Source organism: Equus przewalskii, chromosome 20 (assembly GCF_037783145.1).
Source record: "Equus przewalskii isolate Varuska chromosome 20, EquPr2, whole genome shotgun sequence".
Taxonomy (NCBI): Eukaryota; Metazoa; Chordata; class Mammalia; order Perissodactyla; family Equidae; genus Equus; species Equus przewalskii.
In genome coordinates, this window is record NC_091850.1 from 56,816,873 (window position 1) to 56,843,160 (window position 26,288).

The 26,288-nt window shown below is 61.6% G+C and overlaps 1 protein-coding gene across 16 annotated transcripts in view; it reads left to right on the forward strand.

Annotated features, from left to right (window-relative positions):
* The window catches only part of SLC12A7 (solute carrier family 12 member 7), a 98,634-nt gene extending 72,346 nt beyond the window's left edge, over positions 1-26,288 (forward strand). For 9 of the 16 annotated variants that reach the window (XM_070587262.1, XM_070587264.1, XM_070587268.1 and 6 more), the window contains exons 8-25: positions 1,131-1,342; positions 4,218-4,385; positions 4,863-4,961; positions 5,598-5,655; positions 6,554-6,728; positions 8,360-8,478; positions 9,210-9,308; positions 9,922-10,041; positions 11,000-11,104; positions 11,657-11,825; positions 13,455-13,650; positions 14,036-14,205; positions 14,646-14,777; positions 17,446-17,553; positions 19,023-19,201; positions 19,869-19,883; positions 23,107-23,240; positions 24,713-26,288. In XM_070587262.1, the coding sequence (XP_070443363.1) occupies positions 1,131-1,342; positions 4,218-4,385; positions 4,863-4,961; positions 5,598-5,655; positions 6,554-6,728; positions 8,360-8,478; positions 9,210-9,308; positions 9,922-10,041; positions 11,000-11,104; positions 11,657-11,825; positions 13,455-13,650; positions 14,036-14,205; positions 14,646-14,777; positions 17,446-17,553; positions 19,023-19,201; positions 19,869-19,883; positions 23,107-23,240; positions 24,713-24,804 (2,350 nt within the window). In that variant the 3' untranslated portion in view covers positions 24,805-26,288. The remainder of the gene's footprint in view (positions 1-1,130; positions 1,343-4,217; positions 4,386-4,862; positions 4,962-5,597; positions 5,656-6,553; positions 6,729-8,359; positions 8,479-9,209; positions 9,309-9,921; positions 10,042-10,999; positions 11,105-11,656; positions 11,826-13,454; positions 13,651-14,035; positions 14,206-14,645; positions 14,778-17,445; positions 17,554-19,022; positions 19,202-19,868; positions 19,884-23,106; positions 23,241-24,712) is intronic. The other 7 variants (XM_070587263.1, XM_070587265.1, XM_070587271.1 and 4 more) reach the window with 1 other exon arrangement.

Genomic DNA, 26,288 nt, shown 5'->3' on the forward strand with positions numbered 1-26,288 from the left:
GCTCCTCCCGGGTGTGGCCCCATCCTTGGCAGCTCCCCGTGTCCTCGAGGAAGCTCTGGAGTTCTTTTCTTGTCCCACCTTTGCATGAGGATGCCAAGTTGGAGGGAGGTGGTCCAAGGTCATAGAGTGACTGAGGGAGTCTGCCCGAGTGGGCCCGCCGCCCGCAGGTCGGATCAGGAGGAACCTGGGTGGACTGGGCGCGCCTGGTGCTGAGCCCCCTCCCGGCTCCTGTGTTTGCCGTCACCACGTGGAGGAAGCCACCCGTGGTGGGAGCGGCCGCGTTCATACTTGCGTCAGACACCCCAGAACAGAGAGCGGCCGAGCGGGCTGTGGCTCAGCCCCACGCTACCTACGAGCCTGCGATCGGGGAAGTGCAGTGTGTCCATAAAAATAACCCATAACCAATCTATCAATGAAAATTGGGTGAGTTTATTCTGAGCCACATCTGAAGACTAGCTTAGCCCAGGGCTTTCCTTCCCCAAGGAAGGAGGGGCACCAAAGAAGTGGGGTGCACAGTGTGGTTATATACCCCAAAGAGGATGTTTCACATATGATTGAAATACCCCTTTTACAATAGTCACGAGACTGCTCTGTGGGCACAGTGATTGATGGATACAGTGGGTAGTAGGTCTGCTGTCTTGGTGGACACAGCAGAGAGCAGGTCTGTTGTCTGGAGCAGGCTGGTCACAGGTGAGCACAGCAATCAATTCCTGGCCTAGGGAGAGATGCTTATCCTTAAGGAGATGCCAATGTGGGAGAAGTTGCATCATTATCTTAAGGCCATTTGTTCTTGTCTTTGGGACACAGCAAATGCTTAAAGCAGATACACAGTGCGTGCTCAACGGCCACGTCAGGCCCTTTTGGAAAGACAAGGTCACCAATGGCTTCCTCGTGTACTCCAGTACATCCTATTGCTTGCCATTTGTTTGTCAGGCCTCAAGGGGCTGCTGGAATCCTGCTTAGATGTTGATCTCTAGCAGCTCACGCGGCTGTTCTGTCACGCTGAGTGGAGTGTGTCAGAAGCTACTTAGAGGGGACCCGCACACCTCCATTTGGTCCCCTGAGAAAAGCAGAGGGAGCAGCTTCACGAGGGAGTTGCGTGTCTCATTGCGTCCCTGTTTCTGCCCCAGGGTCTGTCTGCTGGGGAACCGCACGTTGTCAAGACGCGGCTTCGACCTCTGCGCCAAAGTCCACACTATCAATAACAGCACGGCCACCACCGCGCTCTGGGGCCTCTTCTGCAACAGCTCCATGCCCAATGCCACCTGCGACGAGTACTTTGCCCAGAACAACGTCACGGAGATCCAGGGCATCCCCGGGGTGGCCAGCGGCGTCCTCCTGGGTAAGGGCCTGGTGGGTTTCGGCCAGGGCCGTGTCGTGTGAGCATGAGTCCCTGGGTCCCGTCCTTCTGCCCAGCCCCCGCCTGCACTGCCCCCTCCACCACTGCTGACCCCCCCAGGGCCCGTGATTGGTATCGTGGAGGCCAGCCGGTCAGGTGCCTCCCTGAAGTGTTTTAGAATTTCATAGCACTGTGCATGGGGAACTTACTCTCTTAACGAGAAAAGTAATTAATAGACTGCGATTAGGTTTTTTCCTGTTTCTGCATTCTTCTGTGATAAGAAGTTGGGCCGGCTCCTCCACTGCCCCAGGGAGATGCCTGACCTCTTAGGGAAAAGGAAGAGAATGATCCTGAGACCTGAGCTGGTCCTTGGCTGCCCTGGGGTAGATGGGCAGAGTCTGTTCTTCTGAGGCTGTGACAACAGTGGGTGTTGGGGGCAGGCAGGGCCATGCTGAGTCGAGATGGGGAGATTGGGGGACGGCTACAGTGACCACCACTCAGCGTCCCTGGGAGCATGGGGGTCCTGACGCTCAGAGGTCCTGACTCCTGAGCCCAGCCCACCACTTCTGAGTTCAGGTTCTCAGCCAAAGTCGCAGAGCAAGACTCCTGGAGGGGGTGGCCGTTGACAGGTCACACTGGGGCAAAGATGAGGAGGCAGAGGGAGGATGCCACGTTCTGAGGGGCAGGAAGGGAAGTGAGGTGTGGGGAGAGCTGCAGAATGGGGCGTCCCTGTGAGGAGAGGGGCCCTGTGAGGAGAGGGGCCCCGTGAAGAGAGGGTTCCCCGTGAGGAGTGGGTTCCCAGTGAGGAGAGTGTCCTGGTGAGGAGAGGGGTCCCCGTAAGGAGAGGGTCCCCGTGAGGAGAGGGTCCCCGTGAGGAGAGAGGTCCCCGTGAGGAGAGGGTCACCCTGAGGAGAGGGGTCCCCGTGAGGAGAGGGTCCCGGTGAGGAGAGGGTCCCCGTGAGGAGAGGGGTCCCCGTGAGGAGTGGGTTCCCAGTGAGGAGAGTGTCCTGGTGAGGAGAGGGGTCCCCGTAAGGAGAGGGTCCCCGTGAGGAGAGGGTCCCCGTGAGGAGAGAGGTCCCCGTGAGGAGAGGGTCACCCTGAGGAGAGGGGTCCCCATGAGGAGAGAGGTCCCCGTGAGGAGAGGGTAACCCTGAGGAGAGGGGTCCCCATGAGGAGAGGGTCCCCGTGAGGAGAGGGTCCCCGTGAGGAGAGGGGTCCCGGTGAGGAGAGGGGTCCCCATGAGGAGAGGGGTCCCCATGAGGAGAGGGTCCCCGTGAGGAGAGGGGTCCCGGTGAGGAGAGGGTCCCCGTGAGGAGAGGGTCCCCGTGAGGAGAGGGTCCCCGTGAGGAGAGGGGTCCCGGTGAGGAGAGGGTCCCGGTGAGGAGAGGGTCACCCTGAGGAGAGGTGTCCCCGTGAGGAGAGGGGTCCCGGTGAGGAGAGGGTCCCGGTGAGGAGAGGGTCACCCTGAGGAGAGGTGTCCCTGTGAGGAGAGGGGTCCCGGTGAGGAGAGGGTCCCGGTGAGGAGAGGGTCACCCTGAGGAGAGGGGTCCCGGTGAGGAGAGGGTCCCGGTGAGGAGAGGGTCACCCTGAGGAGAGGGTCCCGGTGAGGAGAGGGTCCCCGTGAGGAGAGGGGTCCCGGTGAGGAGAGGGTCACCCTGAGGAGAGGTGTCCCGGTGAGGAGAGGGTCCCGGTGAGGAGAGGGTCACCCTGAGGAGAGGGTCCCGGTGAGGAGAGGGTCCCCGTGAGGAGAGGGGTCCCGGTGAGGAGAGGGTCACCCTGAGGAGAGGGTCACCCTGAGGAGAGGTGTCCCCGTGAGGAGAGGGGTCCCGGTGAGGAGAGGGTCCCGGTGAGGAGAGGGTCACCCTGAGGAGAGGTGTCCCTGTGAGGAGAGGGGTCCCGGTGAGGAGAGGGTCCCGGTGAGGAGAGGGTCACCCTGAGGAGAGGGGTCCCCGTGAGGAGAGGAGTCCCCGTGAGGAGAGGGTCCCCTGTGAGGAGAGGGTCACCCTGAGGAGAGGTGTCCCCGTGAGGAGAGGGGTCCCCGTGAGGAGAGGGTCCCGGTGAGGAGAGGGTCCCCGTGAGGAGAGGGTCACCCTGAGGAGAGGTGTCCCCGTGAGGAGAGGGGTCCCCTGTGAGGAGAGGGTCACCCTGAGGAGAGGTGTCCCCATGAGGAGAGGGGTCCCGGTGAGGAGAGGGTCCCGGTGAGGAGAGGGTCCCCGTGAGGAGAGGGGTCCCCGTGAGGAGAGGGTCCCTGTGAGGAGAGGGTCACCCTGAGGAGAGGTGTCCCTGTGAGGAGAGGGTCCCCTGTGAGGAGAGGGTCACCCTGAGGAGAGGTGTCCCGGTGAGGAGAGGGTCCCCGTGAGGAGAGCGTCCCCCTGAGGAGAGGGATCTCTGTGAGAAGAGGGTTCCCTGTGAGGAGAGGGACCCTGTGAAGAGGAAGGGAGTCCTTGGTGGGAGGGGGGCTAGAGTCTGCACGGGGGGTCTGCATAGGTGGAAGGTGGGCCCGGGTGCTCGCCTGGATTGTGTGTGAAGGTTGCCCCTCCATCTCGTGAAGTGATGGCTGACTGGCCTCCTCCAAATGGAGCCCTTCACTTCGAGCTCAGGCAGCTTGTCAGGGACACCTTCCTCATTCCAGTAAAGTTTCTTCTTCGAATTTGCCTTTAGGACCCAAATCTTCCCCTCAGGTTGGGTGGAAGTCCTTTCCTCAGAGATCGGTTTCTTTGAGGTAGATGTCCTTGTCCTCCCGTGAAGTGGGAGCCCACAGGGGAGCACGAGCTGCATTAACGTTTCACCACCAGTGTCGTTTGCTGGGGCTGCCCAAGCATGTGAGCCCTGATGGAAGGTTCTGGAGTCCCGTTACCACGTCTACTCTTACCCCCAGATAACCTGTGGAGTGCATACTCAGACAAGGGGGCGTTTGTGGAGAAGAAGGGTGCATCTTCCATGGCTGTGCCGGAGGAGAGCAGAGCCAGCGGGCTGCCCTACGTCCTCACGGACATCATGACCTACTTCACCATGCTGGTCGGCATCTACTTCCCCTCGGTGACCGGTGAGCCCCCCAAGCTCTAACGCACTCATTGCTCCCCTTTCTTTCCCGTTTGGCTCAAGAAACGAGCCTGAGGGTGTCAGCCCCCGGGCTGTGCTGACTGGGGTGTGGGACGTCGCGGGGTCTACAGCAGCCTGTTCCGTGCTCTCCCGAGAGGCCTGTGTTTTTAGAAGCAGCCCTGTGGCTGTGGCGGTTAGGAGTGGACGTGAGGGCTGTCAGGCCAGGAGCCCGGCTGTCCTTGTCCTAATGAGAAAGTGGCACGTGTCTGTCCCTCTGGTCCTCGCCTGGGTCTGCTCCTGCTCCCCACTCGGAGCCTGTCCCCATGGAAGGTCCACTCGCCCGCCGCTAGACTTCCTCTCAGCTCTCCCGGGGCAGTGGCCGCGGGAAGGCGTTGCTGAGCGTTTCTCTTTAGTCTCAGCCTCCCCGCGCCTCGCAGCCGAGGTTCCTCCTTCCCCTGCCTCACCTCCTCCGCTTCCAAAGGTATCATGGCGGGCTCAAACCGGTCCGGGGACCTCAAGGACGCCCAGAAGTCGATCCCCACGGGGACCATCTTGGCCATCGTGACCACGTCTTTTATTTGTATCCTTGAAGGAGTGTGGGAGGTGCAGGCACCAGGGAAAGTGTGGCCCCCAGCGCTCTACTCAGCTCACTGTGGTGCGGGCCCCAGCGTTGGGTGGGCTTCCCTGGTTCGGACGAGTTCTGACCTCACATCCGTCCCTTAGAGGGGGCGCTGGGCTGGCGTGGGTACCATGCGAGGAAGTAAAAGACGAGGCCTCTGGACTCGAGTCTTCACAGTCGGTTATGGAATGTGACGTTGTATGTAAATTATATGTAGTAAGCCTGTTATTAGGAGTAACGGGTAATGTGTATTAGTAACGTGTAACTGCACACATATTATACAATAGCTGTGCACATGTGTGCTCGTCACCGTGTTTCAAGCTGGGTCACAGTTTGAGGTGCCAGCAGAGCCTTTTCTCGCTCAGTGAGGTTTGTCCCTTCTAACCGAGTGAGCGTCTCCGGCCTGGTCCCTGTGGGGGTCATGCTGCAGGTCAGCCCATCCTGACTGACCGACGCCCCGTTCTGTGGAGCCAGGACGGAGTGGTGAGGAAGGGACCGGGTCACAGGGACACAGTGGTGCGGGCAGTTGGGTGCCGGGTTGGTCCAGGCCCTGCTGCCAGCGCATCGTGCCCACTGATTCCTTGACACGAGCTACAGACCTCTCCTGCATCGTGCTTTTTGGGGCCTGCATCGAGGGCGTGATCTTACGAGATAAGTATGTTGATTTTCATTTGCAACTTCTAGAAAGTTCTGAGGTCAACGTTGGTTTACTTGAAGATGACTTTAGTTTTGCAACTGGGAGCATCCTAGGATTTCAAGCTTCCTGTGTGGAACAGGAAGCCACATGTTCCCCTTGTTGGGGTCCATTTGGTCTGATGTGTTCTTCTCTCTGCTGCTTCAGCCTGGAGCTGGGGAACCACAGAGTAACTTGGGACCCTGATAGAACTGGGGTGCGGGGCTCTCAATAGAGACCTGGGAGACTCTGACAGAGCCGGGAGCATGGGGCTCTCGATGGAGACCTGGGAGACTTTGATAGAGCCGGGAACATGGGGCTCTCGATGGAGACCTTGAGAGACTCTGATAGAGCCAGGGGTGCAGGGCTCTCAATAGAGACCTCAGAGACTCTGATAGAGCCGGGGATGTGGGGTTCTTGATAGAGACCTGGGAGACTCTGATAGAGCCGGGGGCGTGGGGTTCTTGATAGAGACCTGGGAGACTCTGATAGAGCCGGGGGCGTGGGGTTCTTGATAGAGACCTGGGAGACTCCATCAGCCCTGCCGCTCACTGGAGGAGTGGCCAGTGCTCCAGGCCATCCTTCACCAACCCAGCTTCCTGGTGGGTGCAGGTCCGTCAGCCCCTGGGAGCATGAGGGTCCTGCGTGGTCCCTGACAGTCCATGCTTGTGCCATCTGTCCACTGCAGTGTGCAGGAGTGGCAGTGGCTGTGTGGACAGGGGCTGGGCCGTGGCTCCCCTGCTCCTGACAAGGACCCTGGGTTGGGGCAGGATCCATCTGTTCACTTGGAGTGGGAGTGGCCTTATTCCTATGAGACGTGGGAGGACATTTTACATCTTCAGCTCATGTTTTGAACACGCCCTCCCCGTGCCCCTCACAGGTTTGGGGAGGCCCTGCAGGGGAATCTCGTCATTGGCATGCTGGCCTGGCCGTCTCCGTGGGTCATTGTCATCGGCTCCTTCTTCTCGACCTGTGGCGCCGGCCTGCAGAGCCTGACTGGGGCGCCGCGCCTGCTGCAGGCTATCGCTCGGGACGGCATCATCCCTTTCCTCCAGGTGAGCACGCGGTTGCCCGCTGGCCCTGGGACTGTTCCCCTTTGGAGAGCAGGGGACCGTCCCCAAGGGTCTGTCCCCAGGGCACCATCTTTGTGGTTAAAGATGGAGGGACGTACGTCCTGCCTCCAGCCTGGCCCCCGACCTGGTGCCCACTGGGCTGAGGGCTCTAGTGCCATGGGTGGAGGCAGCCCCTTTCCTCCCTTGGCTGTGGCAACCGTTCAGAGGAGTGACCGTGGGTGCCTCCCCTTCCCATGGTGTCGGCAGCCGTCCTGCTGTGGCCCTGCAGGATGCTGCGCCCAGGACTGTCCCACCGTGACAATGACAAGGGACACAGTGTCCAGGGGCCGTCCTTCCTCCAGTTAGGGCTCACGCTTTCTGGAATGCACTTGTGGCCATAGATGCATTCGTGTCCTGGAATGAATGCATAGCCCAGGTGGCTTCAACACTACAAGCTCATTTTCTCACAGCTCTGGAGGCTGACATCCAGATCTGGGTGTGGGCAGGGCTGGTTCCTCCTGAGGCCTCTCTCCTCGGGTGTAGACGGCTGTCGTCTCCCTGTGTCCTGACACAGTCGTCCCTCTGTATGTGTGTGTCCTGATCTCTTTCAGTAATGAGACCGGTCAGGTTGGGTGAGGGTCCTCCCCAAGAGCTCTGTGCAGGCTCTGTGTCCAAACATGGTCGCCTTCTGAGGTGCTGGGGTCAAGACTTCACCCGTGAATCTTGGGGGAAGCGACGCACCTTTGTGTTTGTTGATTGAGTATCTGAGGCCTGAGGCTGATGAACGTGGCAGTCATGGTCTGGTCCTCGCGGCTCCAGCGATCTGTCCTTTTCACCTTTGTTTCCTGAAACTGATTCTGGCCGCCTCTGGTTTCTTCACCTTTTGTGGCTTCTGTCTGTTGGCTCAGCTGCTGGTGAGGTCGTGGAGCGTGCGCTGACACACAGAGCCCATGCTGGATTGTGTATAACAGTCAGGAGCATGGGCGCATGTGTTGGGGCAGGTGGCCTCATGGGCAGCCCCCATGCCTGTCCCCCGACTCCCCCTGAGCCTCTGCTGGGTGGCACCGCATCATGGAGTCTGTTCATGCTTTATTCTGTGTCTGCAACGTGCTCTGAGTGTCCCCTCCCGGGACCACTGCCAGCAGACAGTGTGGCAGAGCAAGCTTTTAAAAGCCTGGTGTGCCTGGGGCGGAGTGTGGCCTTCTGGAAATTGCTGCCCCACGTGGCTGTGGTGAAGGCTCCAGGTGCCCTGCTGTGAGGTCCTTGCGGGGTTCTCCCTGCAGGTGTGCGCTGTGGGGACCCGCTCCTCCCCCCTCGAGGCTGCCCTCAGGATCCCAGGAGCCCCTGGTCTAACACATGGGGGTGTCGCCCTGCACCCCGGCTGGTGCTCTGCGTGGGTCCTGGGTCTGAGGTACGGGGGCACTGTTGGCCCTCATAGGTTCTGGGTGTCGGGTTTTCTTTGCAGACCCGGCCAATAAGGTCCAGGATGTGCCATGAAAGCCTGTTTCTGCTGGTTGCATCTCTGAGACCTCTGTTGGGTTGGACCCGACTGGCGTGGCTTCTCACCCGAATGTGAGATGTCCCTGTGGCTCCCTGCCGCTCGGCCACCAGCCCACGTGCTGTCCTCCCTGCAGGTGTTTGGCCATGGGAAGTCCAACGGGGAGCCCACGTGGGCCCTGCTGCTCACGGCCCTCATCTGCGAGACCGGCATCCTCATTGCCTCCCTGGACAGCGTGGCCCCGATCCTCTCCATGTGAGTGGCCGCGGGCGCTGGGGGGGCGTGTGGGGACCAGGCTGTGGGAGTGTGGCTGCCGCTTGTCAGCCTCCAGGGGGACGTGAGGCCTGTGCTCCGGGGCTGGCCGTGTGCTCAGAGGACAAGTAATAGACAGGAACGGGCATGGGTGGCCAAGTCACTTGTGGGACAGTGACATGGATGAGAGGGGGACAGGGAGACCCCACGGGAGGGGACAGTGACATGGATGAAGGGGCAGGGAGACCCCACGGGAGGGGACGGTGACATGGATGAAGGGGGCAGGGAGACCCCACGGGAGGGGACGGTGACATGGATGAAGGGGGCAGGGAGACCCCACGGGAGGGGACGGTGACATGGATGAAGGGGGCAGGGAGACCCCACGGGAGGGGACGGTGACATGGATGAAGGGGGCAGGGAGACCCCACGGGAGGGGACGGTGACATGGATGAAGGGGGCAGGGAGACCCCACGGGAGGGGACGGTGACATGGATGAAGGGGGCAGGGAGAGTCCGTGGAAGGGGACAGTGACATGGATGAAGGGGACAGGGAGACCCCACTGGAGGGGATGGTGACGTGGATGAGGGGGGCAGGGAGACCCCACAGGAGGGGAGGATGACGTGGACGAGTGGGCTCACTGGGAGGTGGAGGGCTGGGGCTCCCACAGGACGGGCAGCTTGCTGGGCCCACCGTGGGGCCTGGCCAGCTCCTGACGCTGCTCCCTGTGTCCCCAGGTTCTTTCTCATGTGCTACATGTTTGTGAACCTGGCTTGCGCTGTGCAGACCCTGCTGCGCACACCCAACTGGCGTCCGCGCTTCAAGTACTACCACTGGTGAGCGCCCCCGAGGGCGGCCCCCTGGGTCCCAGTGCGCACAAGTACTACCACTGTTGAGCCCCCCGAGGGCGGCCCCCTGGGTCCCAGCACACACAGCAGGTCTGCAAGGCAGCTGCCCCTGAGTCCCCAGGCCACATGGGGCCCTGATCGTCCTCCAGAATGAGCCCGGCCAAGCTGACGAGGGCTGTGTGTCTGTTTGTCAGCCTGGGGCACCTAGGCATCCCGAGCCACGTGGATCCCACCTTCAGTCAGCCTCGGCTCTCCTGGATCCGAGCGTGGGATCTCGGGCTGCGGGCCGTCCGTGTTCCCAGTGCGTCGGGTGCTCTGGGGGGACACACGAAGCCCATTTTGTTCCAGGTCCAGAGGGGAGCCGAGCAGGGGGTCAGCGTAGTCGTGGGGTCATCTCGGCCCTTGGAGACGGTTGGGGGCAGAGGACCTGGTTGCCAGTTGTCATTGCTGTTTTCTCAGAGTAGCTGAAGGATTTTCACTAAGGGACCAGTAACGTTTCTGAGGCAGCTGTTCACATGCCAGTTTGAGGCCCTGGGTGCGGGGCTGGTGGGTGAGTTGTGGGGCCACATGGGGGCCGGTGCGTGAGCTGCGTGTCCCGCAGGACGCTGTCCTTCCTCGGCATGAGCCTGTGCCTCGCGCTGATGTTCATCTGCTCCTGGTACTACGCCCTCTTTGCCATGCTCATAGCCGGCTGCATCTACAAGTACATCGAGTACCGAGGGTGAGCACTGTGGGCTGTGCCCCCCCGCCGCCTCTGCGAGTGCGTGGCGAACCCGCGCTCCCTGCAGTGGGGCCTCCCCGGGTCTCGTATCCGGGGCTGTTGGGCCCCTCGGCTCGCGCGCGTCGGGGTCCCTCTCCCCACGGACAGGCGCATGGGGAGCTCCAGCAGCCGAGCTGTGAAGCCCAGGTTCCCCTCGGGAGCTGCACGCGGGCGGAGCCAGGTTCTGCCTGTGAGCTTGTCTGCCGCAGGCCACTGTGCTGACGGGCAAGAGCCGCGTGGTCACTGTTTTCTGCAGGTTCTGTGTTTGTTAGGATACGTCCTGAGATTTATCTGTGTCCTTGTATAGTAGCCTTAATTTTTTATGCTGCGATTTTTGGCAATTTTGAAATCCATCTGACGATGGCACTGACTTGATGGATTCAGAATTTCCAAAAGCCTACCACAGACAATCAAACCATGGCTGCAATAGCACGTCACCTTGCCCGGCCCCCCAGTGGGGCATCTCCTGCAGCCGCCCGGGCCCCTCCAGTGGGGGCGGTGGGGCCTTGTAGGGCGGGCTGGGGGTGGGTGAGACCCCCAGGTTGGCTGCCTGCAGTCCCCTCAGCTCTTATTCGTGGTTTGGAAGGAGGGTCTGGGGTCCCTGTGCTACTGCTGGTGAGGCTGGGCCTCGTGGAGCCGCCTCTGCCCAGGCCCCCGCTGCCCTGCAGGGTCTCCTCCCCACGTGCTCTCCTCCATGTCCCCATCTGCCTCCCACCGCGGTCCCACACACAGGTGCCAGTGCCGCACCCGCCTCCCCGTCCCGCCCCCTCCCCACATCCTGCCCCTTCCAGCGCTCGGCCGGCCTGGGAAGCCCCCTCCTGTCACAGAAGCACTGCAGAGACCCAGCGTTGACCCCCGGGGCTGCCCAGTGGTCCCGGTGGGTGTGCTGCAGGTGGACCTCACTGCTGCTTCCTCGCAGGGCCGAGAAGGAGTGGGGTGACGGCATCAGGGGGCTGTCACTGAACGCTGCCCGCTACGCCCTGCTGCGTGTGGAGCAAGGGCCCCCCCACACCAAGAACTGGAGGTGAGTGCCGGGGCCCCCAGACCCACCTCATGCCGTGTGACCCACGGAGTGCCCCTTTCCAAAGGCAGACTTTAGGGGAGAAACCGCGGCCCCGTTACTAGGAGACGACTGTCTGAGAAGCTTCCAGCGCCTTGTCAGTCCACAGTGGGGCGGCCTGGACATGATCAGCTCGAATCTGACCACCCGCTAATGAGCGATCAAGAGGGTGGGCTGGGCCCTGAGCCGGGCCTGGGGTGCAGTGGGTGGGGACGGGGTGGACTCAGCTGCTGGGGTCCTGCCGCAGATGCCGTGGACCGAGGATGTCTGCCTGTGACGGTCGGCTCTCCGTCCTCTCACTGCTGGGAGGAGGTTGGGGAGGGGCTGCCTCAGAGAAATGGAATTTTATCTGCGCTGGAACCCCCTCGGCCCCCGCCCCACACGCACCCAGAGGTGGCGCCTGGCCAGCAGGTGCCCACCATGCCTCTTGGTCCCTGGCAGGCAGCTCGCGGTTGGCCCGTCCCGCCGTCAGTAAGTGTGTGATGTGTTGCCTTGGTGACCGTTGTCCCCTCACAGGCCCCAGGTGCTAGTGATGCTGAACCTGGACGCGGAGCAGCAGGTCAAGCACCCACGCCTGCTGTCCTTCACCACGCAGCTCAAGGCTGGCAAGGGGCTGACCATCGTGGGCTCCGTGCTGGAGGGCACCTACCTGGACAAGCGTGCTGAAGCCCAGCAGGCTGAGGAGGTGGGACCGGTGGCAGATGTGGGCTATGGGGACTGGGTCTGCGGCCTGGGCCGCTCGCGAAGGTGAAACCAGCATGTCTTCGTCCCTGACTCCCTGAAACGTGTTTTGTTTGCTGTGTCCCTGCCTCCTATCCTTGCGTCCTGAGCTGGGTCCAGATCTGTCTCTGAAACAGGAGTTTCTCGTCGTTGGACCTTCTGACCACAGCTCTTCGACACCTTCAGCATCGGCTGTGCCAGGCAGTGTCCTGCCTCCCCGTTGTGTCACATCTTCTCTTCCCTTCCTTGTCGGCCAGCATGTGTGGGACTCACGCAGGCCTCCCCGTCCAGCTATGCGTGTCTCCAGGCCTCTTGCTCCATAGGTGGCTCTTTCCCCCTGGCTTGCGGGTTGAGCGGCGGCTCCTTTGCCTGCCGTGTGCATGTCTGGGTTGACCGAGTGTCCTGGAACAACCCCTCTGCCGTCCGTGTGTCTGTAAACCGGGGCTGCCCCCAGCCCCCCCAGATTCAGGCCATTCACTGGGGGAGAGGGCACGGCTCGGGGCGGGCCTCGATCAGCCAGAGAGCTGCCCTCCTGGGCCTTCAGCGTCTCTGGGTTCAGCGTGAGCTGGAAGGCAGGAGGCAGGCGGGCCCCTTTACTTCCCGTCTCCAAGGGCACCAGCGGTCCTCTTTTGGTGGCATTGTAAACCCTCGGGCTCGGGCTTGACCGCTGTTGATCGTGAACCCCTGGTTTAGACTCTGCAGGGTTGACTGTAAGCCGTGGACTTAGGTGTTGCGTCATTGTCCTTGGGGATATCAAACTCAAAACAAATAGTCTGTATTCAATCAAAGTGCAGTGGGGTCAGGCAGGGAGAGAGGCTCCCATTGTGCGAGGCAGAAATCCAGGAGTCAAAGGTCGCTGTCCCGAGCGAGTTTGAAATCCAGCAGGACGGTTCCACCTGGTGTCTGGCTGCAAGGCTCCTGTGGTTCATGGCTCTGCCAAAGGGGCCCCCAGCCTCGGCCCCCCAGGGCTGGTCAGCGTGGCCACAGAGAAGCCCAGTGTCCACAAGTGGCATCACTTTCATGAAAGGCGTATCGTTGGTCACTGTGTGTCAGCCTCCCCTTGAAACCGAGCCACCCCCGTCCAAGACCTGGCGCAAGGCAGAGAGGGCAGTGACTGCCCGTGGCAGGGCGTGTGGCCCGTGCCTGTGTTCCTTTCCTGAGCGCACGAGGGGCCACAGCCCTTGGAAGAGTTGTTAGATTGGACATGTTCTAGCAAAGCTTTCAAGGAGCAGGCATATAGCCCAGGGTCTGAGATGTCCGAGTGAGGTGGCAGGGCCTGTGATGGTGGAGATCCTGTATAGGGGACCGCCTCGTGCCGTGTCCCGAGGGCCTTCACCTTGCTCTCCTGCACACGTGTGTCTGCATGCACACCAGGCAGCCTGTCCACTCAAGCACCAGGCCCACGGCCTAAATTTCAGGGACCAAAGGCCACGCCCCTGTCAACCCTGTGGCCTCTGTGTGAGGCAGTGATGTGGGTGTGGGGCCTGCCCGTCGCCGCCCCAGCAGCCTCGTGGTGGGTGGGTAGGTCCTGGCATTGCTGCTCCCAGCCTGCTCCTTGGTGCAGTGGCACCGACCCCCTGACCTGTCCCCCCAGAACATCCGGTCTCTGATGGGAACCGAGAAGACCAAAGGCTTCTGCCAGCTGGTGGTGTCCTCCAACCTGCGGGATGGCATGTCCCACCTCATCCAGTCGGCCGGTCTGGGGGGCATGAAGCACAACACGGTGCTCATGGCCTGGCCCGCGTCCTGGAAGCAGGAGGACAACCCTTTCTCCTGGAAGAACTTTGTCGGTGAGCAGCATCCCCAGGCCTGTGTGCGGGGTCCACAGGCCTGCTGGGTCTCAGGGTCACCGGCCCAAGGGCCGGCTCTAGGAGACCATTGGAGGCCCCGACTGAGCTGTTTTGCTTGAGAAGCAAACGGCCATTTGAAAACCTTGAGACACCCTCGGTCCTCCCAGCCCTGCCCCTAGTTTGGCACTTCCTGGGGAGGTACCGCTGGCCGGGCAGCGGAGTCGCTGATGGAGTGAGGGCTGCCCTCGGCGCCTGGCCGGGGGTGGGGGCTCTGCGGGGACCTGCGGCCTCGCCCATGGCTGCCTCCCTCGCTCGCTGGTGCCTGGCGAGTCCACGGGGCCTGTGGTTCTGCCGAGGCCCCAGTGACCACCCCTGCCTCCCACAGACACCGTCCGTGACACCACGGCCGCGCATCAGGCTCTACTGGTGGCCAAGAACGTGGATCTGTTTCCACAAAACCAGGAGCGGTTCAGCGATGGGAACATCGACGTGTGGTGGATCGTGCACGACGGGGGCCTGCTCATGCTGCTGCCCTTCCTGCTGCGGCAGCACAAGGTGGGGCGCACAGGGGCAGAGTCCATGGGGGGCCAGGGCTCAGGTGGGGGCAGGGGTCACAAGGGGCTGGGTCACACCAGGGTGGGGGGTCACATGGGAGGCCGGGGGTCATCAGGGTCTTGGGTCATGGGGGTCAGGGGTTAGGTGGGGGCGGGGGTCACAAGGGGATAGGTCACACGGGGATGGGGGGTCACATGGGGGGCCAGGGGTCATCGAGGTCTCAAGTCATGGGGGGTCAGGGGTTAGGTGGGGGCAAGGGTCATGAGGGGATGGGTCACACAGGGGCGCGGGGGGTCGCATGAGGGGCCAGGGGTCATGGGGGCTGGGGGTCACACAGGGGCACTGGGGGGGTCTCTGTGACGAGGTGGACAGTGGGGGACAGTGGTGCCGGGAGCACCATGCCGGGCAGCTGGGGCCTCACGGCGTCACCCCGCCCCCAGGTGTGGAGGAAGTGCCGGATGCGCATCTTCACGGTGGCCCAGGTGGACGACAACAGCATCCAGATGAAGAAGGACCTGCAGATGTTCCTGTACCACCTCAGGATCCGCGCGGAGGTGGAGGTGGTGGAGATGGTGAGGGTGTGCGGGCACGGGGGCGACCGCGGGCCATCGTGTTCCAACAAAGTTGTGCCGCATTGTCGATTTGCGGAGGCCGTCTCGGCTCCCGCGTGCCCTGTGCTGACCTTGCACTAACCGCGGTGGTCGCAGCGGTGGGCTGCACCCCAGAGTGTTAGCGTCGTGCAGTGTCCCCGGGGTCCCGCTGCCCTGGCTCCCGTCCAGGACCCACCCTGATTTAGCCGCCGTGTGCCCTCAGGCCCTCTGGGCTGTGACAGTCTCTGACTTTCTTCTTTTTGTCACTCTGACAGTTTCGAGGAGGTTGGGTTTTTGTAGAATGTCCCTCGGTTTAGGTTTTCTGATGTTTTTCTCATGACTGTATTTACGGGTTTACGGGAGGAAGCCGTCAGAGTGAGCCCTCCCCAGCGTGTCCTGTAAGGGGGACATGATGGTCAACCCGTCACAGGTGCGTGAACCTGCGGTCCAGCCGCCTCGCTGTGAAATCACGGCATTTCCGTGTTCACACGTGTGTCCCAAGGCCAGCTTCCCTCGGGCGTGGGGTGGGGGTCAGGCTCCGCTTCCTGTGGGGGAGCAGCGTTCCCTGTTGGACGCCCCCCCCAGGTGTGGTCACCTCCCTGTGTGCGTCTGCAGGGTGGCCTCTCGTGCTGCTCTGCACGCATGCTGTACCGCGCTGTTTATCTTACTAGTCGTGTCCTTCCGACCTCGGCCACTGGGAGGTCCCCAGGCAGCTCCCACCTCCGTTTGCTGTCTCCCATCCTCGCTGTCAGCGTCCATCGGCCTAGCCTGTCTGTGTTTGGGATTTCACGCGGTTTAAGGCATCTGGGTTAGGACGGCGGATGCCCTGGCCATGCGCTCGAGGAGGGCCCTGGACAGCAGGGCCACGTCCGTGAGATGTGGCATCGGTGTCACGACTGGGCAGTAACTGTGGTTCTTAGGTTTCACAGCCGCTGGTCGGATTCCACTTTCTAAGCGGGCAGTGGGTGTGGTTGGTTTGACAATAACGTTGTTACAATCACAGCCCTGCCTAGTTCAGTCGCGAAGGCAGATCAGGTTTAAGTACAAAGGTCGAGGTGTTAGGAGCCTGATTGCATAGCCTTTGTGGAGTGAGAGCAGACCCCTGTCCCTGCCTGATGCCGACCCTGCTTGACCTTGAGTGGAGGGCGGGCCTTGCCCTGTGAGCAGACCAGCTACAATTGGGTCAGTTAGGTCCCCCCTCCCCATCCTGCTGTTCCTGGGGGGTTCGCCAGGCCAGCCCCCCTCCAGGGCCCCCCAGGATGGAACCGGTCCAGGATCCCTCTCTTGCGTGGGCTTCTGTGAGTCAGGGGCCCTCTTCATAGAGAGCGAGGGTATCACCCGTGGCCCCCGGAGCCAGGGTCTCTAGGGCACTGTCCGCAGGAAGCGGGGAGCTCCACTGCGGGGGATGTGAAAATTAATGAGGGGGGGAAGCCAGGGGCAGAGGCTGAAGTCTTGCGGGAAGAAATCGGGTCACCGTGAAGGAAGACGGTGCCCCATCTGTGAAGCTTAGAAAGACTGTGTCAGGGGCATGGACCACCAAGTGTTGGTGCCAGAGGGTTGGGGTTTCTGCTAAAACTTTCCTTTAAAATGAATCAGTTGCATAGTGAACTCAGGGAAGAATACACAGACACTTGGTCAATGGAGTGAGAGCACCCGCGCCAGAACCAGCTCCCCATGACCACGGGGCCAGTGTGTCCCACGGCTTCCACGGGCGGGGCATCCCCAGCCACCCTGTTTTCTGGAAGTTGATGTTGGAGCCTTAAGTATTGGAAGTGGGCATGATTTTTTTCTGTGTATGATTTAAATATCTGGAAAACCAAAAAAATAGAACTTAGTAAATTTAGTCAACTGGCCTGAGGCAGAAATAATGCGTAAAAGCTGATTTCCCCACACGGCAAGTCGTTGGGAGTTTGGGGGAATGGGACCCGCTCGCAGGAGCAGTGAGCCGGTACCCTGGCCCTGCCAGACGGGCACGCAGACCCCACGGAAGGCGCACGGGCTGCTCGCCCCTCAGAGCCTGTGAGGGCCGGCAGTGCTGTAGCCGGCATCGCGGCCCCGACCCATGCAGGCAGGGCCCAGTGCTGCCTGCCGAGGGACAGGCCTGTGGTCAGGGGAGGAGCCGAGCTCCGCGGTCAGCGGACGAGTTACGGTCCCGTCCTGCGCAGACGTCAGCTCCCTTCTGGGCACAGAGAGCGACTCCTGTTACTTGTGCATGTGTCCCTGGTGCCCGGGTCTGTGCAGTTGGGGCCACCGCTGGGCAGTGCCCTGACCAGACACCACGTGTGCTGGGTTAGCTCGTGGGGGCCACGTTTTCCTCCTCGCGGGCCGTCCTGCATGTAAGTGAACGGCGGCCCTGCAGGGCGTGGGGCCGAGGCGGGAGCGTGTTCAGTGTGACAGCTGCTTGCACTTGCACACGCTCGCCTGCACACACACTTACACGCTCATACTCACACATGCTCATGGCGGCTCCTGGGGGCTCGGAATTCTGAGGCGGCGGAGGGCAGGACCGTGACGTGAGGAGCGGCGCCCGGGACACACGCTCGGGTTGTTTCAGCCCTCGCTCAAACACCGAGTGAGACAGGTGGCGTTCAGTGAACACACGCCAATTTTGTATACGTGGTATTTACTTCTGGGCTCTGGAACCTTCCAGGTTGAAAACGACATTTCGGCGTTCACGTATGAGAAGACCCTGATGATGGAGCAGAGGTCCCAGATGCTGAAGCAGATGCAGCTGTCCAAGACGGAGCGGCAGAGGGAGGTGCGCGCGGACACACTGACCCCTCGTGCAGGCGCCCGTGATGTGGTGGGAGTGGTCGGTCTCATGGGGATCACGCGGGACCCTGTGACAAGGTGCAGTGTGTCCATCTGTGTTGCACTGGCCTGTGCGCCTCCAGGCCCTGTGTGCCACCCAGGGCCTTTGTCACTCGGAGCACGTCTTCTCCACATCGGGTTTCACAAAGAGCCAGGTGGCGTGACTTCCACTTCCACGTCCTGTCCCCAACACGGCTCAAGGTCACGCCTAGGCTGGGGTCAGCGGCTGTGTTGCCCCTGGTCTCGTACACCCAGGTCTGCGCAGAGCCAGCATCCACCCGGCCGTCGTAGCCACGCGTGGTCCCTCTTGTACCATCTCCTGCCAGGACCCCCGTGGAGGCCCAGCTGGCCACCCTCCACCTGTGCCCGCCACCCTCAACCAGCAGCCACAGCGAGTGCCCAGAGCCAACTCGTACCCTCCCCAGGCTCCGCCCCGTCTCCACGCGGCCCTGCAGCCCCGCAGTCTGACCCTGTCACCGCCTGGGTGACCTCTACACTCGCCACATAGACCTCTGCCCTGAGCGCCCCTCCTCCCACAGGCCTACCCCGCCTCTCTCTGGCCATCAGTCAGTGCCTTCTCGGTACACGGGCTTCCTGGGTGCCTTGTGTGGCCCTGTAGCTCCTTCTCTCTGCACCCTGTTCCTCCCCAAACCCCATGGGTTCATTGCCCCACCCCAAGAATGTGGGCTCCCAGCAACCCCTGTGCTGTTGATGAGTGGAAGTATGCATGAATGAATAGGTGAGTGGGTGAGGGAATGAGTGAGTGGATGTATGCATGAATGGATGAATGAATAGGTGAGTGGGTGAGTGAATGAGTGAGAGGATGGATGAATGGATGAATTAATGGGTGAGTGAATGAGGAGATGGATGGAGGAATGAATGAATGAACAGGTGAGCCATGAGTGACAGGATGGATGGATGAATCAATGGATGAGTGAATGGCTGAATGAATATGTAAATGATGGATGAACAAAGCAATGAATGAATGAGGAAGGGTGGATGGATGGGTGAGTGAGTGGATGGACAGATGAGGGGATGGATAAGTGAGTGGACAGATGGATGAGCCGGTCGGGGGTGGAGGCCGTATGTGTGGAGCTAGGTCAAGTGTGGAGACTTTGGGGCGTGAACGTCCCCTCGCATCAATGTGGGGTCCTGGGTCCTTTCTCAGTGCTCTCAGAGCCAGGGCAGGAACCGATGGGTTTGGTCTGGAAGCTCAGGAGCAGGGGACCAGTGGGGTGGGCGTGGCACTGGGGTGACATGCGGAGGGCGGGTGCGGGGTCCCCGGGTCTGGGGTCATACAGCCCTCTCGGTGTCGTGGGGCCAGCGTGGCTCTTCTTGTGCTCCTCTCCTCCCTGGGGACTTTGGAGACCACCTGCTGGGCTGCTGAGTCGGTTGCTGCCCCTGCTCTCCTGCCAGGCTCAGCTCATCCACGACAGGAACACCGCCTCCCATTCTGCGGCAGCCGGCAAGACGCAGCCGCCGTCCACGCCAGACAAGGTGCAGATGACCTGGACGAAGGAGAAGCTGATTGCTGAGAAGTCCAAGAACAGAGACCCCGGTGTGTCCGGGTTCAAAGACCTCTTCACTCTGAAGCCGTGAGTGTCGCCCACAGGCCCACGTGGCAGGTCCTGCTGCACCGGCCCAGCAGTGGGCACAGGCCCCCTTCACTGCCCGATAAAGTGCCACAGGCCCACACCTGCGGATCAGCAGGCCTGTGGGAGAACAGAACTGGGCAAGGGCTAGCCTGCTTCAGGCCAGTCAGCCAGCCCCGGTCAGCGAGTCAGCTGTGCAGTTGGCTTGTCTGGGTTCTCGGTGGGTCTCAGGGCAGCCGGAAGTCAGGGCTTCTGGATGGACGCACGCTCCCAGCCTTGATCCCCCATAGGGTAGGCTGCCCGTCAGGGCTGTGGCCTTGGCTCCACCCGTGGCGTTGAGCTGAGCCCCCACCGGGCTGCCAGAGGTGCCGTGGGGGAGGTGATGTAGCTGGGCCCCAGGGAGGGGTCCCAAGCTGAGTCACATTTAGCAGCCCCCTCGGGTCCCAGGATGGGGGAGCTCACGGGGGCTTCAGTGGTGGGGCTGGACCAAAAACCCCGACTTGTCAGGAAGGGCTGGGGGCTTCCTTGGGCCCCGAGCAGCAGACCCCTGGTCGAGGAGGACCAAGGTTGGCCGGAAGAGGGTGGCCTCGATGAGCCCAGTGTTGTTTCCAAGTGCGCGTTGTGTGCTCTCCTGCAGTGACGTCTTCTCTGTGTTTTCTCTCCCTTGTAGAGAATGGGGAAACCTGTAAGTCTGCTCGCTTTACTGGGACGCCTCTCAGGCTTGGTCGCCTCGCACGCCGGGCAGTGTAGCCTGTGAACCGCGTGTGCATGGCCGCGTGTGTGCATGTGTCCCCGTGTGTGCATGCCTGGCCCCGTGCGTGTGCACGCATGTGTGTGTGCAGGGCCCTGTGTGTCCGTGTCTGTGTGCAGGCGGAGCTTGCCTGCCCCGTTGCAGCTCTCAGTAGTCTAGTTCGCTCTCCTCCATGCAGAGTGGCTCATGGCACACCCCTGAAATTTGTTCTCTAAATGATGTGTAAACCCGGGGCCTGGGGGGGTCTGTCCTGAGCCCGCTCTGGAGTGGAGGGGAGCCTTGCTTCGGTGGCTGTCAGCTAGTTCATCCACGTCTCTCGAGGTCGAGGCGCAGACACAGAACCTCAGCGTGTCCCCGACCCCCAACAGATGCCGTCTCAGTTGGAGGAGGCCGCGTCCTCAGTCCCCGTGTGGGAAGGGACGTGGATGATCCCTGTGCCTGGTCTGACCTGCGTGGCTTAGGCGTACTGCCAGGGGTCCAGGGCTGGTCGGAAGGCGTCCTGGGGACCTGCCCCGAGGCCATGTTGTCCGTCTGTCCATCTCGCCCTCCCCACTCCTCCCTCACTAACTTTCTGGGTGCTTCCCCTGCGGCGGCCGCAGCTGGGGCAACACTCACGGCCGAGCGAGGGACCAGGTGGTTTAGCCCCTGAGTTAATCCCACCCTGCGGGAGATGGGCAGGTGTTGGTCTGCTGAGGGGCAGAAGGTGTAGATGTGTCAGGAAGCTGCTGGGAGAGGAGGGGTACGTGGGACTCGGTGCCTTCTGCTGTGTTCTTCCGTAACTTAAAAATGTTCCCCAAATAAAGTGTATTAATTGAAAAAACACACAGACACAGGAATAGGGTTTCTCCCCTAGACTCTGTTGAGTCGGGGCCTCTGAGATCTCATCCCCTACGTGCCGCACGGGCTTGCGGTCAGGGCCCCCACGTCTCCCGTGTGTTGGCTGCGCACTCACGTGAGGTCATGGGTTGGACCCCAGCAGACCTGGAGAGTCAGGAGAAAGTGAACTAGCAGGAGGCTGTCTTATGGGTGTGAACTGAGTGTGAGGTTGAGGTTCCACTCAGGAGCTGAGTGCTGGGGACAGGACCTTACTTCTCTGACTTGTCCTCGTGGGTTAGAGTGGGAGCCTCTGGAACGTGCTCAGGTCAGCCCCTCGGTGACACGTGCATGACTCACCGTGTGGTCCCCAGGGTGGGGGCACTTCAGGTGTCGCCAGGCCCCTGGCTGTGTCGTGTGCGTCTTTCCCGTCTGTGTCTGTTTCGTCAGCTGTCCTCGAGTGTTGCCACCAGCAGCCGAGGGACAGAAATCTCACTTTGCCCACCTGCTGGCCATGGGCACATTAGCCACGGCCCTTCCTCTGCCCGGCCCTCACCCCCCTGGCCCCACGGACTCTAATTCCCAGCCTCAGGGAACCCTGTCTTGAGGGTCTTTTCCGCCAGAGGCAGCAGAGTTATGAACATTTCCTTGCTTTGAGGACTCAGGACTGGCTGTCGGGGAACAGAGGCAGGTTTCTACTAGCTTCTGGAAACGCGAGACCACCCTGGGCCCCCGTCCCTGTCTCTCTGACCTCCATGGGGCACGTCACCCTGGAGCCAGGCCTTACCAGACCCAGACCTCGGATTTAAGATTATAGGTGTTTTCAAACTCTTACTCCTAAGAGATCCTTTAATATCACACACATGCGTTTCTAGAATTGCTGTTGTCCCCAGACTCACTGGTAATTGTGGTGTATCCAGGCAACTGACTCATGGTTCTTGTGATGAAAGACCCCGATTATGCCGTGGCCGGAGACCAGTCTGTAATTTATCTGATGAAATTGGAGAGGGAAAATGAAGAATTCCTTTCCCCGTCTTCCTTCTCTGACTGGTGGTTACAATCGGATTTGTTTGGCTTAAGTATTGAGTTGATCAAAGGCTGTGGCCAGGCGTCCATCCTGCAGGCCGTTCCCTGACCCCTCATGTGGCCGCCTCTGTCCATCTGCCTGTTCTTCTCGTGTCCGGGGCCCAGGTGACCTGCTCTGAGAAGGGCTGCAGCCGAAGCGCCAGGCTGCCGTCCCTGTGGCTGGCCGGGATTCCGTCGTGTGTGACCCGAGAATTGGCCCCTGTGCAGAGTGTTCTGACGCAGAGGGAGGCGTGGTCCTCTGAGGCCTTCATGTCTCCTGGTCCAGTGTCCACAGCACGCTTGCTGGGATGCAGTTTGCTGGAGAAGGGACCCGCGGCCACCTGACTGGGGACACATGGGCTAAACGAGGAGGACAGGAGACCTGGGGGTGCCCAGGCGTACCGGTGGGCGCAGGTCTGCAGCACCCACATCTTACCTGGTGGGGACCCTCCCTTGGGGCCGCTGCTGGACCTGGGCTGCCCGGGACATTTGGGGGAGCGACTCAGTGCACAGTGGGCGCCCCGCCTGCTTCGTGGAGTGTGGAGAACCGGGTGGTTAGCGAGGATGCAGACATGAGGTCTGTGTCACTGAAGGTTGGAAGGTCTTGTTCAGCCACCGGCCATGAGCAGCAGTGTCCGGGGGCGCGGAGGGATGGGTGGACCCTCTTAGTGGCTGCCTGAGCGCCTGCCCCATGAGCCGCATTCCCGGCCAGAATCTCCAGCTCGGTTCCAGGACCTCAGACGGCAGTGGCCGGATGGAGGGGCCTGGGCCTTCCTTTCCGCACGTGGCTGAGGTCCCCTCCGTCCCCAGCCTGAGTCAGGAAGCATGAGAGCTGCCGCGTGCGCTCCGTTAGCAGACCCATCGCAAAGCAGCATCTGGAGCAGGTTCGGCTGCGATGCCCAGGGTTTCAAAGGAGAACATTTCTGGGCCTGTCCGCGTGTGAGCGCCTTTCTGCGCCCGGATGGCGAGCTCCGCCAGGGAGGCCCCCGTTTCCGTGTGGAGAACTGCGCATAGATGTGGAAGCTTGGCGGCTTAGTGATGCTCCGTCTAGAACGTGTGGAGGCAAAGCCGCCTCCTTCCTGCGTGACTTGCCCCGGCCTGCGTCACGATTCTCACGTGGACTCACTCCCTGTGTGTTCTCTGCGGGTGACTCCGTCAGAATCCTGACTGTTTTCGCCTGACCCTTCCTAACAAGGGGGAGGTGCATGGGTCGGGGCTCACGCGGCTTCGGCCCAGAGTCGCGGGTGGTTGGTGCCCTGTGACCGGCTCCCTCCCACAGGAACCAGTGCAACGTCAGGAGGATGCACACGGCCGTGAAGCTCAACGATGTCCTGCTCAACAAGTCCCAGGACGCCCAGCTGGTCCTACTGAACATGCCGGGGCCCCCCAAAAACCGGCAGGGGGACGAGAACTGTATCCTTTCTGGGTGCTGCCTGCTGGGGCGGGTGAGTGGCAGGGTCGTTACGTTTCCCTGTGATAAGGTGGCAGCTGGCTCTCTTTTTGTTTGTGGGGCCCCCTCGAGCTGGGAGCACTGGTTCCTGAATCCTACCTGACGTTAGTGTGCACACAGGGCCCAGCCTGGGGTCACCTGGATGACAGCCTCCACGCCTGGGCTGCCTGTGGGGGCCGTGGGCAGACAGGCACCGAGGCAGAGGAGCAGACCCCACTCCGCTCTGTCCCTCTGTGGCCGGTAGTGGTGCATCTGGGAGCTGGCAGGTGTCGGGGGGTGGTCTCTGTCTCAGTGTTTGAAGAAACGAGGCCGCGTTTGAGCCAGGCCTGCGAACCTCAGTGAACAGCCCGGTTGACTTTGGGGTGTCAGCGTGGGGGCTGAAGGGGCAGCATAGATGACACTGCAGTGCACGCAGAAGCAGGTGGTAAATGCACCTGGCGTTCCCGGTGCTGAGCCCTTCATGCGGCACGTAGGGACGCCCCAGGAATTAGGGTGGTGAGTGGGGTGGACACAGGCATGGAGACCAGACCCCAAACACCCAGAGGAGAAGGGCAGCCGCCACATCACTGACCCCCGACCCTGCCTCTGTGGGGTGGTCCCAGGGCACCGGCTCCAGGACCCTGGGCCCTGGGCTCTGAGCTCCTGCCAGCTGACTCCCATCCTGGGCGTTTTCCCACGGCTGTGGGGCGCCCTGTGTGTTTACTCCATTGCCAGGACTGGACAGAGCTGGGGCGCCTCTGCTGGTGGTTCCACTCTGAGCCTGTCTCCGCGTGTGCCCTGGCTGCACCTTGTCCCCACATGGGCCCCCGGCCCCTCCTGGTCAATTGGGGCGGGAGGCTGCCAGGCATGATCCTGAGAGTCATAGGTCAGCCCCTGAACACATGCCTGCTGCCCTGGGGTGCAGGAGACAGGTCCCTGTGCTGCTGGGGTATATGCAGCCTGGAACCCGTCCTCCTGGGCACAGCCCCCGCCCTCCCCTCGGGGCAGGAGAAAGCATGCAGTTGGGAGGTGGTGAGCAGCCAGCCTGGTTTTAAACCTCAAGCTGACCACACGCTTTAGGAATCTGTGCTTTGTTGGTGACCAGGACTTCCTGGCCCATCTGGGTGTCTCTGTGGACAGTGGCCACATCATCCAGGGGTCCCTCCTGCTGGGTCTGTGCCCAGAGCCCCTGGGTGGGGGCAGGGGACTGCTCAGTTCCGGGTCCTGCTGCCTGCAGGTGTGGGCTGAGCGAGCCTGGCTGAGGCCTTGTGTAGGGTGGGGTCCCTGGGTCTCTCCCTTCTCCCCCAGAACCTGGGCCCGGCTTCCCTGCCTCAGCCTTGCTCCTCCTCAGTCCCAGTCCTAACTGGACACGGGATCTGAGTAGATACAGTCACTTCCCTCCTGTTTCAGCCACACACCCAGTGGGATCAGCTGTGTCCTTAACCCAGCCCCCCAGACATGGAGTTCCTCGAGGTCCTGACCGAGGGGCTCAACAGGGTCCTCCTCGTCAGGGGCAGTGGCCGGGAGGTGATCACCATCTACTCCTAACGCTCGGCTTCCCGGGCACTGCCAGGCCGGCAGGACGGTGCCACAGCATCCACTGGCCAGCTGCCTGACCTGCGGCGTGGCTTCCTACAGAAGTTTCTAGAACACCCCCGGGGGCTCTCCTGTCCAGGCCGAGAACTAGCGTGTGACTGAGAAGGGAAGATGTGGGCGCCTTCCGTGCTCCGTGTGCTCCTGAGGGCGGCTCGAGTGCCCTGGGCACAGCCGGCCATCTGGTTCCAGCAGAGTGAGCCCAGGGGCAGTGGCCACGTGCTCTGCCTTTGGATTCTGGAATTAACGTCCCTGGTTGGACCTGCCGGCTCGTCGGTGGTTCCGTCTCAGTTCTTCCCCGTCCGGGATGTTCACAGGAAACCACGCTATGTTTGCAGCCGGGACCCAGCCGCATCCCTTCACAAGCACTGATGGCTGGCTCGGCAGGCACCCTGGGCCATCAGCACCTCAAGCAGATGGGTATGCCAGGACCCAGGGCGCCACACAGAAATGGTAGATGCCGAGATGTCCCCACGCCAAGCAGTTCAGCGTCCGACACGACCCCAGGGCCCCGCTGCACACTCCGGGAGAGGGCAGGCCTGCCACATGGTGGTTCTGGAGTGTCAGCAGTGCCCAGCACTGACCTGTCCGGCTGAAGCCTGCGCGTCGCCTCCCACTGGCCCAAGGCGACGGTGGCGGCCGGCTCAGGGCGCTGACAGACCCTTTCCATGATCCGTAGGTGTTTTGCACTTTACCTTTCGGTCTCTGCTTTCTGGGTCGCGATCACGTTCCGTGTAGATGGTGCCGTGATTGGCGCCTCGTGCTCTGTGTGGCCTATTTATTTATTTAAACACCTGGCATCTCAGTGATAATCGAAAAGTACCCCAGATGCCAGGCCCTCCGCCTCCTCTGGCCCTCACGGACTCCTGAGGGAATCAGCCCCGTCCCCAGGTTTCAGTTCAGGCCGGAGGCTGAGCCTGTGCTTCCAGACGCCTCTGAGGAGCAGTCGGGCAGCGTAGAGGGTCAGCATCGCCCTCGGAGCGACCGCTGGCCAGAGTGTGTGCCAAACAGCCGCAGCCGGGTGGGGCAGGCTGCTCTTGGCACTGTGCTGTTTCCTTCAGTGCTGACCTGGCAGCCGAAACGCCTCCCTTGCAACTTGGTCCCCTTCCCGTGCCTGGGGAGGGGCCACCAGCCCCGGGTCCCTGAGCCGAGAGGAGAGCAGCGTCCGCACTGGCTGGAATGTTGGTCAGCGGCTGGAAAGCGGGGCCGTTCGCGCCCTCACCCTTGCTCACACAAAGCCAAGCTGGCTGCATGGATGGAGGTGGGGCTGCGGTCTGGGCCCCCCGCCTGCCCGCAGCACCCATGTCAGCACCGCGACCCCCACTGTGGACTGTGAGATCCTGACCGCAGCTGTGTAAAGCGATGGCATGTGCTCCTTTTTTAGGTTCCTGTCTTTGTATGATTTTGTTAGTAGAATAATAAAATTGTATAAAATCTGA